At 35.5% G+C, this 15,015-nt stretch overlaps 1 protein-coding gene across 10 annotated transcripts in view; it reads left to right on the forward strand.

Moving 5' to 3' along the window:
• The window catches only part of NEK7 (NIMA related kinase 7), a 124,741-nt gene extending 112,401 nt beyond the window's left edge, over nt 1-12,340 (forward strand). For all 10 annotated transcript variants that reach the window (XM_073356759.1, XM_073356757.1, XM_073356761.1 and 7 more), the window contains 2 exons: nt 2,472-2,585; nt 9,753-12,340. In XM_073356759.1, the coding sequence (XP_073212860.1) occupies nt 2,472-2,585; nt 9,753-9,863 (225 nt within the window). In that variant the 3' untranslated portion in view covers nt 9,864-12,340. The remainder of the gene's footprint in view (nt 1-2,471; nt 2,586-9,752) is intronic.
• Nucleotides 12,341-15,015: the final 2,675 nt, after the last annotated feature.

Consider the following 15,015-nt stretch of genomic DNA (forward strand, 5'->3'; position numbering starts at 1 on the left):
CCATACAGTCTTAAAGGTAACTAAATCTCGTTCCCTCTGTCTCTGTGATAGATGTTTTGTGTATCATTTGCATTTTAAAGTGTTTATTGTATTAATTTCATGGTTAATGCTAACACAGTTTTTGAAATTTCTCCAATTTAGTTGCGTGAAAATTCTGGCATTCATGACCTCTCAATAAAGGTCTAATTGACATTCTATTAAACCTCCTTTCAGTTATGTTTTGATTTGATTTTAATATTTAAATTGTAGGAAATTAGTTAGATTCTAGTTAATATTGCATTATATTATTTTGTATCCTATCCTACTAATAGGTTTACTGTTTAATTATAAATATTAATACTGCATAGCTACTAAGGTTTTTTAGACTCTGAAAATTAGACTTTAAAATATTCCTGAAACCTCAAAAACACTACCACTGCAGTTTTAATTGATATGCAACAAAGTAGACTTTACTAATTAAAATCAAGATGCTGTGCTTTTGCTACATGGACCTTTACATGGAAAAGTAGGTTTTACACATTTCCTTTTATTGTTCAGCGCAGCAATTGCATCCTTACAGGGTTGTAGGTTGGTGGCTTACAGTTCAAAAAAAAAGAGAGCTGCCACCAGCCCTGAAGACAGACAGTGGGCTTTCGTCCCTCAGCCACCCCCAGAATACTAATCAGGAAAGTCAGACCCTGGAGGTCAGGGAGCAAGTCAATCATTCTAGCGATCGTCTCAGTGTGGAGGATCAAATTAGCCTGAAAAATTCAGCTGCTGGGAGGAGAGGGCGAGCAGCTGTCAGGGGCAGCAGCGAGATGCACTAATGAACCAGATGAATAGTGCAAAAGCTTGAAAATAAAAACAGGACAGTTGACATTTTTCATCTGTCAAAGCAGGAGATGCATGAAAATATAGTATTCCTGTTTTAACTCCTTAGGGGACATTTGGATTTTTTTTAACACTGCAGCATTCAAACAAAAGTACTTTTTAATGAACAGCTAGTATACAAAAATGAGTATCTGTGCATTTATTTAGAATTTCTGTATGTGTATGGATTCTATGGTTGATTTTTGTTCTTTAAGCCTGCATTTTTAACATTATTTTAAAGATAAAATATGTTGTCATGTAAATCCAGGAATTACCATTATAAGAGTAGTACATTTCTAGAATTATTTTTCTTGGGTGCAGTCTTACATTTGTCTTGGAAGTGTTAAAAACAGTATTTTTATTTCAGGTTTATATGAAATTAATATACAAAACTAGATTAGCTTTTATATAAAATATAATGAAAGTATATCAGATTAATTTTTTCTCATGTTTCTTTTCATGTTCGTTCCCCATAATATCAGTAATCAACAGTGCTTAGGCCATGAAAGAGTTAAAGTTATATCTGGAGGACCATAAGACGGATGAGAGCCATTTTCAGCTTGTCCTGTCCCTGCTGAAGCTCACTGAGTAGCACAGCATGGACTAGCGTGTTTCACACACACTCTGCACGTCTGGGGAATGTACACATTGTCCTTCCAAAATCAAACTTATTAGCACATGTAGAAAAGGGTGACTGACTTTGGGGCAGCATTGTGCTCAGAACAGCATTCGTGCTGCTACGGTTCAAAGATTTAGAAGATTTTGAACAGAATGCAAAGATTTTAAATGAATTTTTAAGTTAGTAAACCCGCAAACCACAGTATTTGTCTGCGCTTTAAATGTCAAGTTACAGTACTGTCTTGAAATAAATGTTAGGTTCACTAATGACATTTTTAAGTTGCTCATTTCTTTAACAGTGTTCTCCCCAAAAGGTGCTTATGTTTCTTGGTTGCACTTGAAAATTGCACTGATGCCCGCAGCTTGAGGATTTTTAAAATCTTTGAGCTACTGCTAAAGGATATATCTCTAATACATTGCAAGCTGCTTTTTGACTAGAATATGGCATTATGCATGGAATTTAGACTACTTTTTGTTTTCAAGATTGCTGTCTTTTTTCAATGTGTTGTATATGAAATAATATTCTATAGCATCTTCTTAATTTTTAACTGTAATAAGGTATCTAAGTGGTGTTCCAAAGCTGCTACTGCTATCCACTATTTAATTGTTGCTTTAGCCCATATATTTTTTCCAATTAAATAGGATGTGTAATTGTTTGTTTTCAACGGGTCTTGTGAAAGAAATGTAATTGTTTTATTTTGTCTTTTACATTGGGGACATGGGAGACCTTATATCTTAACAGCATAAACTGTGGCAAATAACTCAATATTACTTACACTAGATTATGGAGTATAAATCAATTATTACAGTATTGCACCATAAATTGGTCCGTTAAGTAAGCACACCGGTTTATATTAACAGTTTTAGAAGTATTGCATTAGTGCTATAAGCAGAGCAGTCAATCAGAAGTTGGTATGAAATCTTACCATTAAAATAGATTTTCGAGCAAAATGTTCCTTTTAAAAAAATCAGTGTACATTTAACTATGTACTTTTTTTATACAGATGGCTGCACTGCAGAGTCCCTTTTATGGTGACAAAATGAACTTGTACTCTCTGTGCAAGAAGATAGAACAGTGTGACTATCCACCTCTTCCTTCAGATCACTATTCAGAAGAAGTAAGTAATTTTCCTTTCCATGAGCCAGATCTTCAGCTTATGCAAACTGTCATAATTCTAGTAGAATCAATGGAGATTTGCTGGTTTATCCCATCTAAGGATCTGTCCCATGTATTTACCCGTGTTAGACCTGCCTAAATGTTAACATCTATGATGACGTTTCTGGCATTCTTTTAAAAATGATTGGGTTTAATGGTTCAAAGGACCACATTATTTCCTCCTTAATTTCTTTGACCTGTTCACAAAGGGTCAGTCATTCTCTATATTATGTAATGAATTAAAAAAAAAAAATTACTCACAAGTACCATCGAGACAGTTGACTTTTCCAGAATACATGATACGTGCTGCATGCTGTAATGGGATTGAACCTTATATCTATATTATATGTTTCTAAAAGCACAGTTATGGGGGTTATGTGGCACAATAAATTGGTGAACTAGCAGATTTAGATGACAATAAACATGGATTAAGTTGCTAGTAAAAATGAGTTTTGGTCCCCACCTGATCCCAAATTATCCCTATTACAAATTTTACCGCACAAGTTGACACTCTTCAAAAGAGAGTGGCCAATGCCTATAGTAACCGGGGGTTTTCAAGTTAGGGTTGGAGAAGCATACCAAGAATATTCCCCCACAATGGCTGGCTCAAACCAATGCTAATAGTTTTTCACTAGCATCAGTGCACCAGATTTTGTTTTGTTTTGTTTTTTTTAAAAGGTCGTAAAATAAAAGGAAAGCAAAAGGAGAGGGCAAAATAAATTCAAATATTTTTTCTAAACCATCATGATCTCACATGAGAAAAATGTGTATTTGTTAACGTACTGAAATTCAGTATTGAAATACTTTCCCACTTCGAAACAAATGGAGCAAAGTGATAAAAGCTGCAAACCAGAGAAGAGGTATTAGCAACTTGTTCTAATTTTATTCAGTCTCCATGAATTAAAATTGTGTTGAAAATGCATATAAACACTACATCTGAAATATTTTTAATAAACATAAAGCTTTGTGCTACTTTGCTTAAGGAATGGAAGTTGTAATTCTTGACCTTGAATCTATTGTTTTCAAAGACAGGGACTATTAATAAAAGATTGCTGTCCGGTTTCTTTTTGTTTTGTCTTATTTATGGGGACAATTTTTTTCCTCTGTGAATAAAATTGGACTTAAAAAAGATAATTAGAATGCCTTTATGAAGGATGTAATGGTGATCTATCTGTTATGTAGTTTATGCAGTACGTCTCTGGCTTTCCAATTAATTGTTTTACATTGGCTGTTTTTAATTATTATTTTTTTTAGGACACAAATATGGCAGTTCATATAACCAACTTCAGAACTGGAGATCTAGAAATACAGTAGGGTGTGAACAGTAATGCAAAATGATAGCAAAAATGTCAGGGGCCGTTCTTTGTTGTGTCATTCATGCTGTCTTCCTTTTTCTATGAAGCGCATGAATATTTCACATATCGGCATCCTCATCCTCTATTCTTCTTGACTAATTTTCAGACTGTCTGAATTTGCATTTCACATGGTAGCTGATTAGGAGATGCCGAGTGCAGCAGTGAAGCCTCAGCAGGCGGTTACCATGGTGACCTTCAGCAGGATTTTAATGATGATACCACTAGTGGTTCGTTGAAGTTGGCCTGCCTGCAGGGCTACTTCACTGCAGCTAAGTGTGAAGTTGGATATGCGGATTCTCAGCCAAGGGGCAAATATCAAAGTCTGGCCCAGATAGAAGGTCTTAGAGTGGGAAAGGGAAATAGATTCCACCTTTTACTTACTCTGTATAGTTTCCAGTTTGAAAAGCGATACAAAGCAAAACATGTTATGTTTTCCTCATTACAAAATAGATGTGCTCACGCACACGGGATAAATCAGTTGTTTTTAAAATCATTTGGAGTACTAGTGTTTTGTGACAAACTAAAAGAGCAAGAGCTACAATACCCTTTATAAATATAGGAAATAATTACTTAACAAAAGGAGTGAAATACATATAAAGTATTAAGAGACTGTAATAATGTTACTTTGATCTATTGTGACATAAAGAATCTTGTCTAGTATAAAAACCTTTGAAAAATTGCCATGTTAGTAAATTATTTTTTTCTTAAAAATGTAGCTTTTATCATGAATGAAAATACTGTGCAGACTTGGAACTGCTGAAGAAGAAACAAACGGACTAAGTATTATATGTCAGATTATAGTGATGTCCTTTTCTTCTGCACTAGAAAATTTAGACCTCAGACCTTTATCCAGGTTGGAAGTGCACTCAGCTGAGCAGTAAAGTTTAGAGATTACTGAACTTCTGAAGCCCACTTGAATGCCTGATGTTCTGTAAAAATTAATTTGATAAAGGAATAAATTCTTTATGCCCCTGTTTGTGCATACTCTCAAACAGGAGTATAAACACTAGTTACAAAATGTAAGAAATGTTAAAATACATTTTCTGTATACTAATTTTAATTAGTTCTGAGATAAAATTTGCATTTAAAATTGAAGTAATTTATTGCAGGGCTGATTTTTATTTTAATGAACAGCATCTGTATTCTGAGACCATAGCTTCATAGAAAGTTATCCAAAGATACACATGTTGGTAGATTTTCAATTTTGTATCTTTGTCCACATTTCTCATAGCTGTAAAGTGCTGACCAATAAAACTGCAGTAGAAGTTGTGACATAGTTCCCCAGAAGTAGAATCACAAACCAAGATTTTCAAGTGGCTAGTAACTTTGGGTATCACAATTTTGGGGTTTCCAACTGTTGGAATACCTTAAAAATGTCTGGTTTTTCAGACAGTGGGGTCTATTGTGAAAGTGAGTTTCCTTCATGGTGCCTCCAGTTGGACAACCAGAATCACTAACCATTGTTAAAATCATGGCCACAGCATCTAGCACAAAGCCTTGCTTTGTGTGTTGGGGAGTGGCAAAGAACTTTATATCCTGGTTTAGGTCCCTCTGTGATTTGTCAAGAGTACATGACCAGCAATCCTAACTGATAGGGATTCCATCCACTCCTCAGTGATGCCCAAACAGTATTTAAGCTGAAAAAAAGCCAGCAGATCCAGAGTTGCAGTATTCTCTGCTAGTTTGCCTGCCTGCACTGACAGAGTAGGCAGCAAGAATTTCTCCTGCTCTGAACGAGAACAATTTTTTCCAATTTAAAACTGGAGTCTTTACCAAAATTTCAGGTTTTCAGTGCAAAGGTCTTCCCTGTCATAGGTTTTAGTCTTTTTTTTTTCTGACTTGAGGGACATTTATTTATTTGGTGGCTGACAAACCTGTTAAAGCTTAAGAAAATATTTGCTACTGCTCCCTGTCAGGCTAAGCTCCAGGCTAAAGGCAGTCACTGTGCTAAGTGCACAGAGGAAGCTAAGCAGCATAATCAGCCAAAGAAGGATGCAGGGGGGAGATGCAACAGGAGGTCCCTTCAGCTCAGTCACAACCATGAACTGCCTTCAGCACAGAGCCTGATGGCCATCCAGTGCCTGACAGGACAACATTGCTATCCCTTCAGTATAGCCTTCTGACATTAAAATCCTAGGGTTTAGTCAATATCTGCTGTTCATCCTTAGTTTTATGAGAACCAGAGGGCTTGACAGAGGCTTCCCTTAATTATTGAAATAGATACTCCTGGCAGTGGGAAAAGAAGCCAGAATCCTGCGTTAGGCAGTCTAGCGACAACTCTGTCTCCTTTCCTTTCACAAAAGATTGGTATAACAATTCTTATGTTCCTGTGTTTACAAAATGCTTCATGGTCATAGCATTTTTCCTGTGTAGGATGAGAATAAATATTTTACTTTTTCCACATGATTGGTTATTCAAGGATGACACTGAGCAAGAACTCCAAGAATCAGTGTGTGCCACCATCATGATGTTGGGCACTTGTCATGAACCCTGGTGACTCCACAGTCCCAGTTTGTTCTTAAAGTACCGATGAACCCTAGTAGACACAGCTCAACTCTGAGCTTTTCTGGCCCAGGACAGGTTCTTGCATGTTCTTGATCTGTCAGAAAAGATTTGTCAGATCCGGCAATTATGAGCAAGGATCGAGCTGTAGATACAGATTCTTGACCCAAAGTGTGTTTTTTTTGTGGTATTATAATATGGCTTCATATAAGGCAGTCTCAGTGGGCCCACAGTTTATCACTGATCTCAAGGCACCTGGACACGTGCACTATATTGAATGGACAGATAACTCCTACATGTACTGACTTGTTGGTGGCCCAGGGCTACCATCACATTTCTGAAGGTTTGCATTTCTCCGAACCAAACTGCAGTAGCACAGGTGTATTCTGGCTAGGATGTGGGGAATACATACAAAGGAGCTTTGCACAAAAGGGACATGGTCTTTTCAGGAAGCCTCCTTACAAACACTGTCTAGAAACAAGGCAATTCTTTTATAAACTAAAAATGTATATATGAATATATATGTATATGTATGAATGTGTGTGTGTGTGTGTGTATATATATATATATATATATATATATATATCCAGAGATATGAAATTGCAAAAGGTGGACAATCAGGACACCACATTCCGCATATATTTGAAAATACTTATAAACAATTGTGGCTATAAAGGATGGTTAGGGCTAAAAACATAGCTGATCAGTGCTGCCATATTGGTCCTCCTTAGGAGTGAATCTCCATGTCCACTTCTGAAGCTTTGTACTATTACATAATATGTGGTGTATTAACAGTAGTAATTTCACAGGAAGATGTCATTATAACTGTACCAAAATTCTGGGGCTAAAATACGCACTTTCAGGTAGATAGAAGTTCAGCTTGCTTAAGAAATTAATAAAAATATCACATAGTCAAGCAGGGGTTGTGAATCTGAGGGGGCACAATTTACCATCCTTTTGTCAGCTTCTGAGATAAACACCTCCATGCATAGTCAGCAGTTTGAAAGAAGGATAGAGTGACCTTCCTGAGCAAGGCTCCCTACACTTTCATATTTAAATCTCCCTTGAAGACAAACTTCTGATATGTTGCCTATAGTGAGTCTACTTGACATATATTAAATGAAAAAGAATAAAAGAACATGATGTTTTTCATTCCCCTACTCATAGCTATATATGCCCCAATCCTTCAAGGACTTAGACATGACTTGATGCACTATGAGCAGTCCTATTGATGTCTCACAGGGTGAATTAAGCATATTTGTAAGTTTTTGCAGGATCAGGGCCATATTTTGTAAGAGATTACATTTGATACCCTTATATTTTTCTTACAAATGGGGTTTACTTACAGGGTTCTTTTTGCAGGGCCCGGGGCTCAATTCCTCTGCAGTTTTCTTCCGGTTGGTCTTGTATGTTGGCTGAGCTGCTCTGCATTTGGTCTGGCTAATTTCCTGATCTGCCTGCCCTGTTGCTCATGATCTGTCCCTCCTATTTATTCCATGTAGGATGTTAGACTCTCTTCTTGTATCTTTTGCATTGCAGAAAGGCAATTTTTTATGATTAAAAAATAAATTTATATTTTATGAACCTCAGCATTCCTGATGATTTAGCCCAATTGTTCATGGAACAGAGCTCTGAATATTGGCTGTGAGAAGCGGTACAATTTCTTTTAAGTTCCCATGATTAGTATAGTTGAAGTGTCTGTATATTTAAAAGAGTCTATTACCAAATTTACTGCAATACATTTTTGTTAAAAAAAAAAAAAAAAATCAATCCTCTCTAATCTTTAAATGGACCACTACATTTTCAACACTAACTTTAAATGTATCACCCCAAAGTATTTTGCATTTAACAAAATATTGAAATTCTCCTTGTCAAAGTGAAATTAACTTTCTGTATACTGTATAGGTGTCATCAAATGAAAAAAAAATTACCGTACATAGATGTGACATTAAGTTTGAAAATTTAAGTGTCCAGAACTCAGAAAATGTAAACATTAAGTGCAATATTGTTAAGTTATTGCTTGAATTTTCTGACTCCTGTGCATTTAGTTCATATAATTTAACATCCTCTTTGGGTTTTTAAAAAGATTTGTGGCCAATGCATTTATTGTGCCACTGCTGTATGAAAGCATATTTGAATATGCGGTTTATTATTCCTTTGAATAATCATGAGGGTAAAGGAACCACTGTTCTTGGTGCCTGGCAGAGGTTCCAGAAGGCTGTATTTGGTGCAGTAATCACAACTATAGTTTTACAGTAACTGTACCTGTATATATTATATAGAAGTACTTTTGATGATAAGGATGCCTTGGAGGATTTGACAAAATGTCAGGGAGGATCAAAAATTTGTGACCGTGGAGATTCAGGAGGGTTTGACACAGTTGTTAGGAGAAAAGTATAGCAGGAATTTTGTCTCTGGTAATTGCTGGTAAGGGCTAGTATTCTAATAAGCAATCTCTAGGGAAACCGGTTCCAGAGTGCACACTGCCTTGGAGAATATGCAAAATTTGAAATAGATGACAAATTTGCTCTATCTGAAAGGTCACTAGACTGACTGGATACCATCTAATGTCACTGAAAGGAATTGTGGAGGGGAGAAGAATCCTAACCATTTTCCACCTTCCAAATAGCAACAGGGAGTACCTTGAAGTTCCAGTAGCCTTTCTCTTGTATCCCAGGCCATCTGTTTCTAAATTTATGGACTCTGAGGGGCTCAGTGGACTCTGGGGCTTGTCATGAATGTAACGTGTAGTCTAATAATAGAGATGTATGTGCTCCCAGATAGAGGCATTCTTGTGTATGTTTCTGTCTGGAAGTTGTGCACTTAATTCTCTAAGAAAAAAAAATAGAGCCTAATGTAAAGGCCTTTGAAGTGTTCATTTCATGACAAACTTTCTGTATAGATCTAGTCAATACCGTGATTCAATTTCAGCATTTTAGAATATAAGGCCTCAGACAACACACACAAGTCACACTATTTAATTCATACAAGTAGTTCAAAATAGGACTACATATATGTATAAAGTTACTCATGTGTGCACAGGATAGGGGCCTAAAATCTGGTATTCACTTACCCTGAGGAAGTACAATAAAATGTCATAAAAGTGAAATGATTACCTGGTGTATATAGTAAATCTGAATGCAGTCCTGCCACACTTCCACAGTTTCAGCCACTCTTACTTAATTTAGGAACTTGAGAATGCACTACTAACACTTGTCAACTGGTATTATTTATTGGCTTTTTTATACATTATTGTTTTCCTTTTTTTCTAGCTGCGACAATTAGTTAACATATGCATCAACCCGGATCCAGAGAGGCGACCAGACATAGCCTATGTCTATGATGTAGCGAAACGTATGCATGCGCACACTGCAAGCAGCTAAATAGACAAAAGATCATGAAGAAAAGAACCAGAAATTTTCAAGTATTTTTGTGCAAATCTTCCCACCCCTTTTTCATCTGTTACATAAATGTAGTTATTCGGAACATACTGATGTGCTTTAAATTGTGAACCAGTTTACACACAAGCTTCCTGGGGTGTGTTTTTTTTTTTTTTACCAATTTGTAGTTAAAAATATAGGTTTAATGGTAAATAAAAAAACAGATTTAAAATGTAAAGTATACTATGGAAAATAGTGGGTCCTGACAGCTTTAAAAATAGTGATTTCAGATGTATTTTCCTGTTAATAACAAAATTGCATTCAATTGGGAGTTCAATTCTAAAACATCATAGCACTGCAGTTTTGCACAATATGGATATTAGGCTTATTACCGTGAAACAAAATGTTTGAATCTTTCTCACTTTTTATAACTTATGGAAGTTATGAATCAACACAAGTAATGAGTTTATTTTAATTTTTGTTCTACTGGGGAAATAATTGTAAGAGAATTTTTTGTATTTTGTACTGAGTTGTTCGTAGTTCGCAGTTTATCTTCTCAAGATAAATGAAGATGGAAACCATCTGATTAGCTGTTTTGCTGAAATGGCAACTGTTAAATGTGAAAAAAAGTTTTTTGGCAAAATTGTCAGACACTGAAAAATCTCTGTAACTTGTCCCTTTTGTTTGTGTTGTTGTGGCTTAAATGAACCCTGAAAATTGGCTTTAAGGGTTTGGTTTGGCCAGGTTAAACCTCATACCTGCAATTTGATTTGTATGGCTTGACCAACATACCTGTGCAGCACTTTGTTGACTTCAGTGCGTCTGTGCACTGTCAGATCCTAAAACCCTTGCAGCTTCCTGTTGTGGTAAATCGGGTTTTTCTGCACAGGCACATGACTGTCTGAACAGGCCTGTTTGAAGGATGAGGGCCTTAAGTTACAACTCCCTAGGGATTTCTGTGTGTGGTGGTGTTTCTAGATTTTGTTTTTAAATCCTTTGGATGACCTTATACTACTATATTTTTAATTCCTTTTAAAAATACTTTTTTAATCCAATGCCTATTGCACAAAATACAGTTGTGCACTATTATACAAACATATGTTTCATAAAATACCTGATTTTGTTATCTACCTTATCTTTTATTTTATTGGCCCTGAAAACATGGTTTTATATGCTATAAAAATAACTTTAACTTTTGTATTTAAAGAAAAAAAATCAGTGCTACTTTATTTGTGCAGTCAGTATATTTGTTGATTATACGTTTAAAATGGTATCATTTCACCAATATTTTATCTGCGTTCAAAAGTAAGTTCAAAATATGTTGGTTACACTTTATATTGGCCACTGTGTATGCATGAATGATTTATTTTATTCGGAAGTGAAAGTAAGTACACACCAATACATTGTACCTATAAATGCTGATGAAAATTGAGCTCTAATTTGTCAGAATTTCAAGACCATATTTTTAAACAAACACATAAAGCTGTCAAAGTGGTTCATTGCTACGAGGTTGACAATGAGAATTGTATTGATACCAGCTTTATTGTTGAGATGTAGTTAGTTTAAATCTTTTTTGATAGAAAAAGTCAGGAAAAAGTAAAAATTCAGTACTTACATGTAAATATTGGATCTGTATACATTAAGTTCACTATGCATTCAACATTTATATCTGTTGTTTTTCCACATTTCCTTTATTAAACAAGTTTGCATAGACAGTGAAATGAACACTGTGCAGCAATAGTTCTGTTTCTTTGGTCGGACACTTCATTTCATTTGACATAATTCATAAATAATAAGAACCCAGCTGTGGATTTATAGACAAGTTTCAACACATAGAAAAGTTTTTAAATGTTAAGAAATGACATTCTATTGAAAACTATTTGTTTTTAAAAATGCAGGGTTTTTTTTATATATCTGGGTCAGATCCTCAGCTGCTTGAAATTGGTGTAGCTGTATTGATTTAAATCAGCTGAGAATCTGGGCTATGATTTAGTGACAAAACTGCTTTGTTGTAGGATGAATCCTTGGTTTTTCATCTAGCTGTTGTGTGTGTATTGAATGTAATCTTCTGGGGCTGCATTGAGACTACTATGATGAGTAAAAATAGCCATCTGTAAATGTTGGCGGGATTGGGCCCACGTCTTGCCTATCTCTGTCTGGCAACCTTTACGCTGATCTTCCATTGAATATATCAATTAATTTACTAGTTCTTGGTGACTATTATGTTCCATAAGATTTGAAGTTAAATGAAATCGTTTGTACTAGAACAGGGAACCGAGTAGTATTTGCTCGACCATCAGCAATAGCTGTTACTGTGCAAAATTATTCAAGTCATTATTTTAATCTGTTCTGTTTCTGATAAACAACATTTACAAGGATTGAAAAAATTGTACACAGTGAAGTTATTTCTATAAGATAGTCTATTTATTTTAACCTCTACTTAGGTCAAATATGCACATCACTTTTCCTAAAGAAACTAATATTTTAGGCAAAAAATATTTCTGGAAGGCTGTATGGTAAGAAAATTATGAGAATAGTTGAGTTAGAAAATACACCTAAAAAATGCTAAGGCTTTTTTTAAAAAAAAATTGATGATTTAACTTTACGTTGAGTAAAATAAGTAATTCTTATTTCAAAAGCATTAAAATAATGGGATAGAGATGATGCAGTTAAATCTTAGGTGTTGCAAACAATTACCCAATGAAGATGAAAATGCTGGACAGCCTAGTGTCATATATTAAAGTTTACAAAGGGTAAATGAAGTTTACCTCTGTTTAAGGGTCAGGTTCTACAACTTACTCACCTTAAATAGTACTTAATGTATATACATAGAACTACCATGTAAGTAAAGACTGTAGAATCTATCCCTTAATAAAGTGCCTGACAGCTTATGAGAATTATAAATATGGTAAAATTATTACAATCATTTCTTGAATGCCTTACCATTTAAATAGCTTCTATTACAAAACACCCTTCTAGTTGCCACATACTGTAGGTATTGTTAACATTTACCATGATATTTATTTTACCGGTTGCATTAAATGCTTTTCCTTTTAAATGAGTATTACATTATAACCAAAAATGTGTAATTATTTTCTGCCTTATATTTCAATAATACTGTAATATTATTGTCTTCCTTTGTGAAATATGGTATTTTGTTGTTCTTTGAACACCCTTGCTGAGAAGTCTGCTCTTGGTCTTTAAACTACTTTGCTGTACAATATTCTAATATAAATAAAACATACAAAAATTAAATATAATGTAAAAATCATAGCACTTCCATGATAGTTTTTGGAGCCTTTCCTGTTATAGATAGGTAACATCTAGTAATATACATATCTTGTGAATAATCTATTACTGCCAGTAATTGATTATAGATGAGTTATTTAATGGTGCAAGAGAAAGTTTTAAAAATCTTTATAACATATATCAGAAGTGCAGAAAATATTACAGCAGGCATGTTCATGATTGCACAAATGTAATGCTTTTAGGTAATACTTTTTAAAGAGTATTTTTAAATTAAAACGAGGGTGTATCTGAAAATCATAAAAATAAGTACATGTATCATAAAAAGGCATTAAAGCCCCTATCCTGCAAGCTACTGCATGTGGGTGGATCCTTCTGCCTTCATGGAGTTCCACTGATTTCAATGGGCTGCTTGTGCACACAGGTTGAATAAATGGTAACTGCTGTACAGTGTATGCAAATGACATCTGTTTATTCAACATACCAATTAGACCTTTATATTTCACTCTTCTGTATTGCAAATTAGTGTGCTTTATTTCTTTTCTGTACAGTTCAGTTGTTCAGATATTAATAAGATTGGTAGTCTGATCATTTAAGTGTTTCTTTTTAATGGATAGGAATTTTACAAAATATGGCAGATGTATTAAAAAAAAAGTAAGTGTCTGAGAAGGCTTGTGTTTCATTAATGTACATAATACAGATAGCCCTAAAAGGTAAAAGTCTTGGTAGCTGCTTGAAAGTGGGGGAGGTCGTGGTACTGCCTGTACCCAGTGTGGTTTTCTGCAGCAACCCTCCATTCCCCCAATCTCCACTTTAGTTGCTACAAAGTATTGTTGGATTACGGACAAGGCGAAAAAAAGCAAGGGGACTGAGTTTGGTGCTGAGTGGAAAGCGCTGTGATTTACAGAACTGGGTTAGCAGGCTCTGGAAGTGAATTCAGGAAGGTTCTAGAGTGTATCTGTCAGAAAAGCATCCAATCTTGATTTAAAAATGGCCAGTGATGGAGTATCCACCAGGATCCTTGATAAATTGTTCAAATGGTTAATTACTCGCTCAGTTAAAACTTTACACCTTATTTCTAGTCTGAATTTGTCTAGTTTCAACTTCCACCCACTGGATTTTGTTAAACCTTTGTCTGCTAGATTAAAGAGCCCTCTATCATCAGATTCTGTTCCCCATATAGGTACTTATACACTGTGATTAAATGGCCCCTTAATGTTCTCTGTGATAAATTAAATAGATGGAACTCCTTGAGAGTGAGGGGACTGTACATTCTTGAAATGTGGGGACTGGTGCTAGTTTGGGGGAGAGGCTTCTGGGTGGTGGATTTTAGATCACTGATCTCTCCATTAGTTGTAAATTTCATATAACAATCAGTATCCTAGGCCAATCCTAGGATCCACTTGTAATCCCTGTATCTAATCAGTAAGGAAGTTTCATATTCCTAAACTCCTTTGTCAATGACCCCAAATGTGTGGCTGCCCAAACCTTTCTTCCAGAATCACCTTGCAAAGCTGAGATCCTGTATTTAAAAAACAAAACAAAACAAAAAAAGGTGGGGGTGGGGAACATAACGGCACACTGGCTGTTCACAGTGGTTTACTTTTTATTTATTATAGCTTTTGAACATGCAATAAGTATGGATCTCCCAAGCCTCAATCTGGGCCATTCCCTGAGCCATGTCCTTTCCTTTTGCCTGTTCCCTTACTTTTCTGCTCACCCCTGAGGTACCATTGCAAATATTATTCTACTACCCGCCCCCCCCCACACACACACACACTCCCTGCATTCCCCTTGGCTTCATATCTCCGGCTTCCTCTTGAAGTCTGGCACAATCTCCGAAAATATCACTGTGATCATTATGTGCCACTCTTTCCATCTCCTTGGTCTCAGTGAGACATGGCTTTCT

This window comes from Lepidochelys kempii, chromosome 8, assembly GCF_965140265.1.
Source record: "Lepidochelys kempii isolate rLepKem1 chromosome 8, rLepKem1.hap2, whole genome shotgun sequence".
NCBI lineage: Eukaryota > Metazoa > Chordata > Testudines > Cheloniidae > Lepidochelys > Lepidochelys kempii.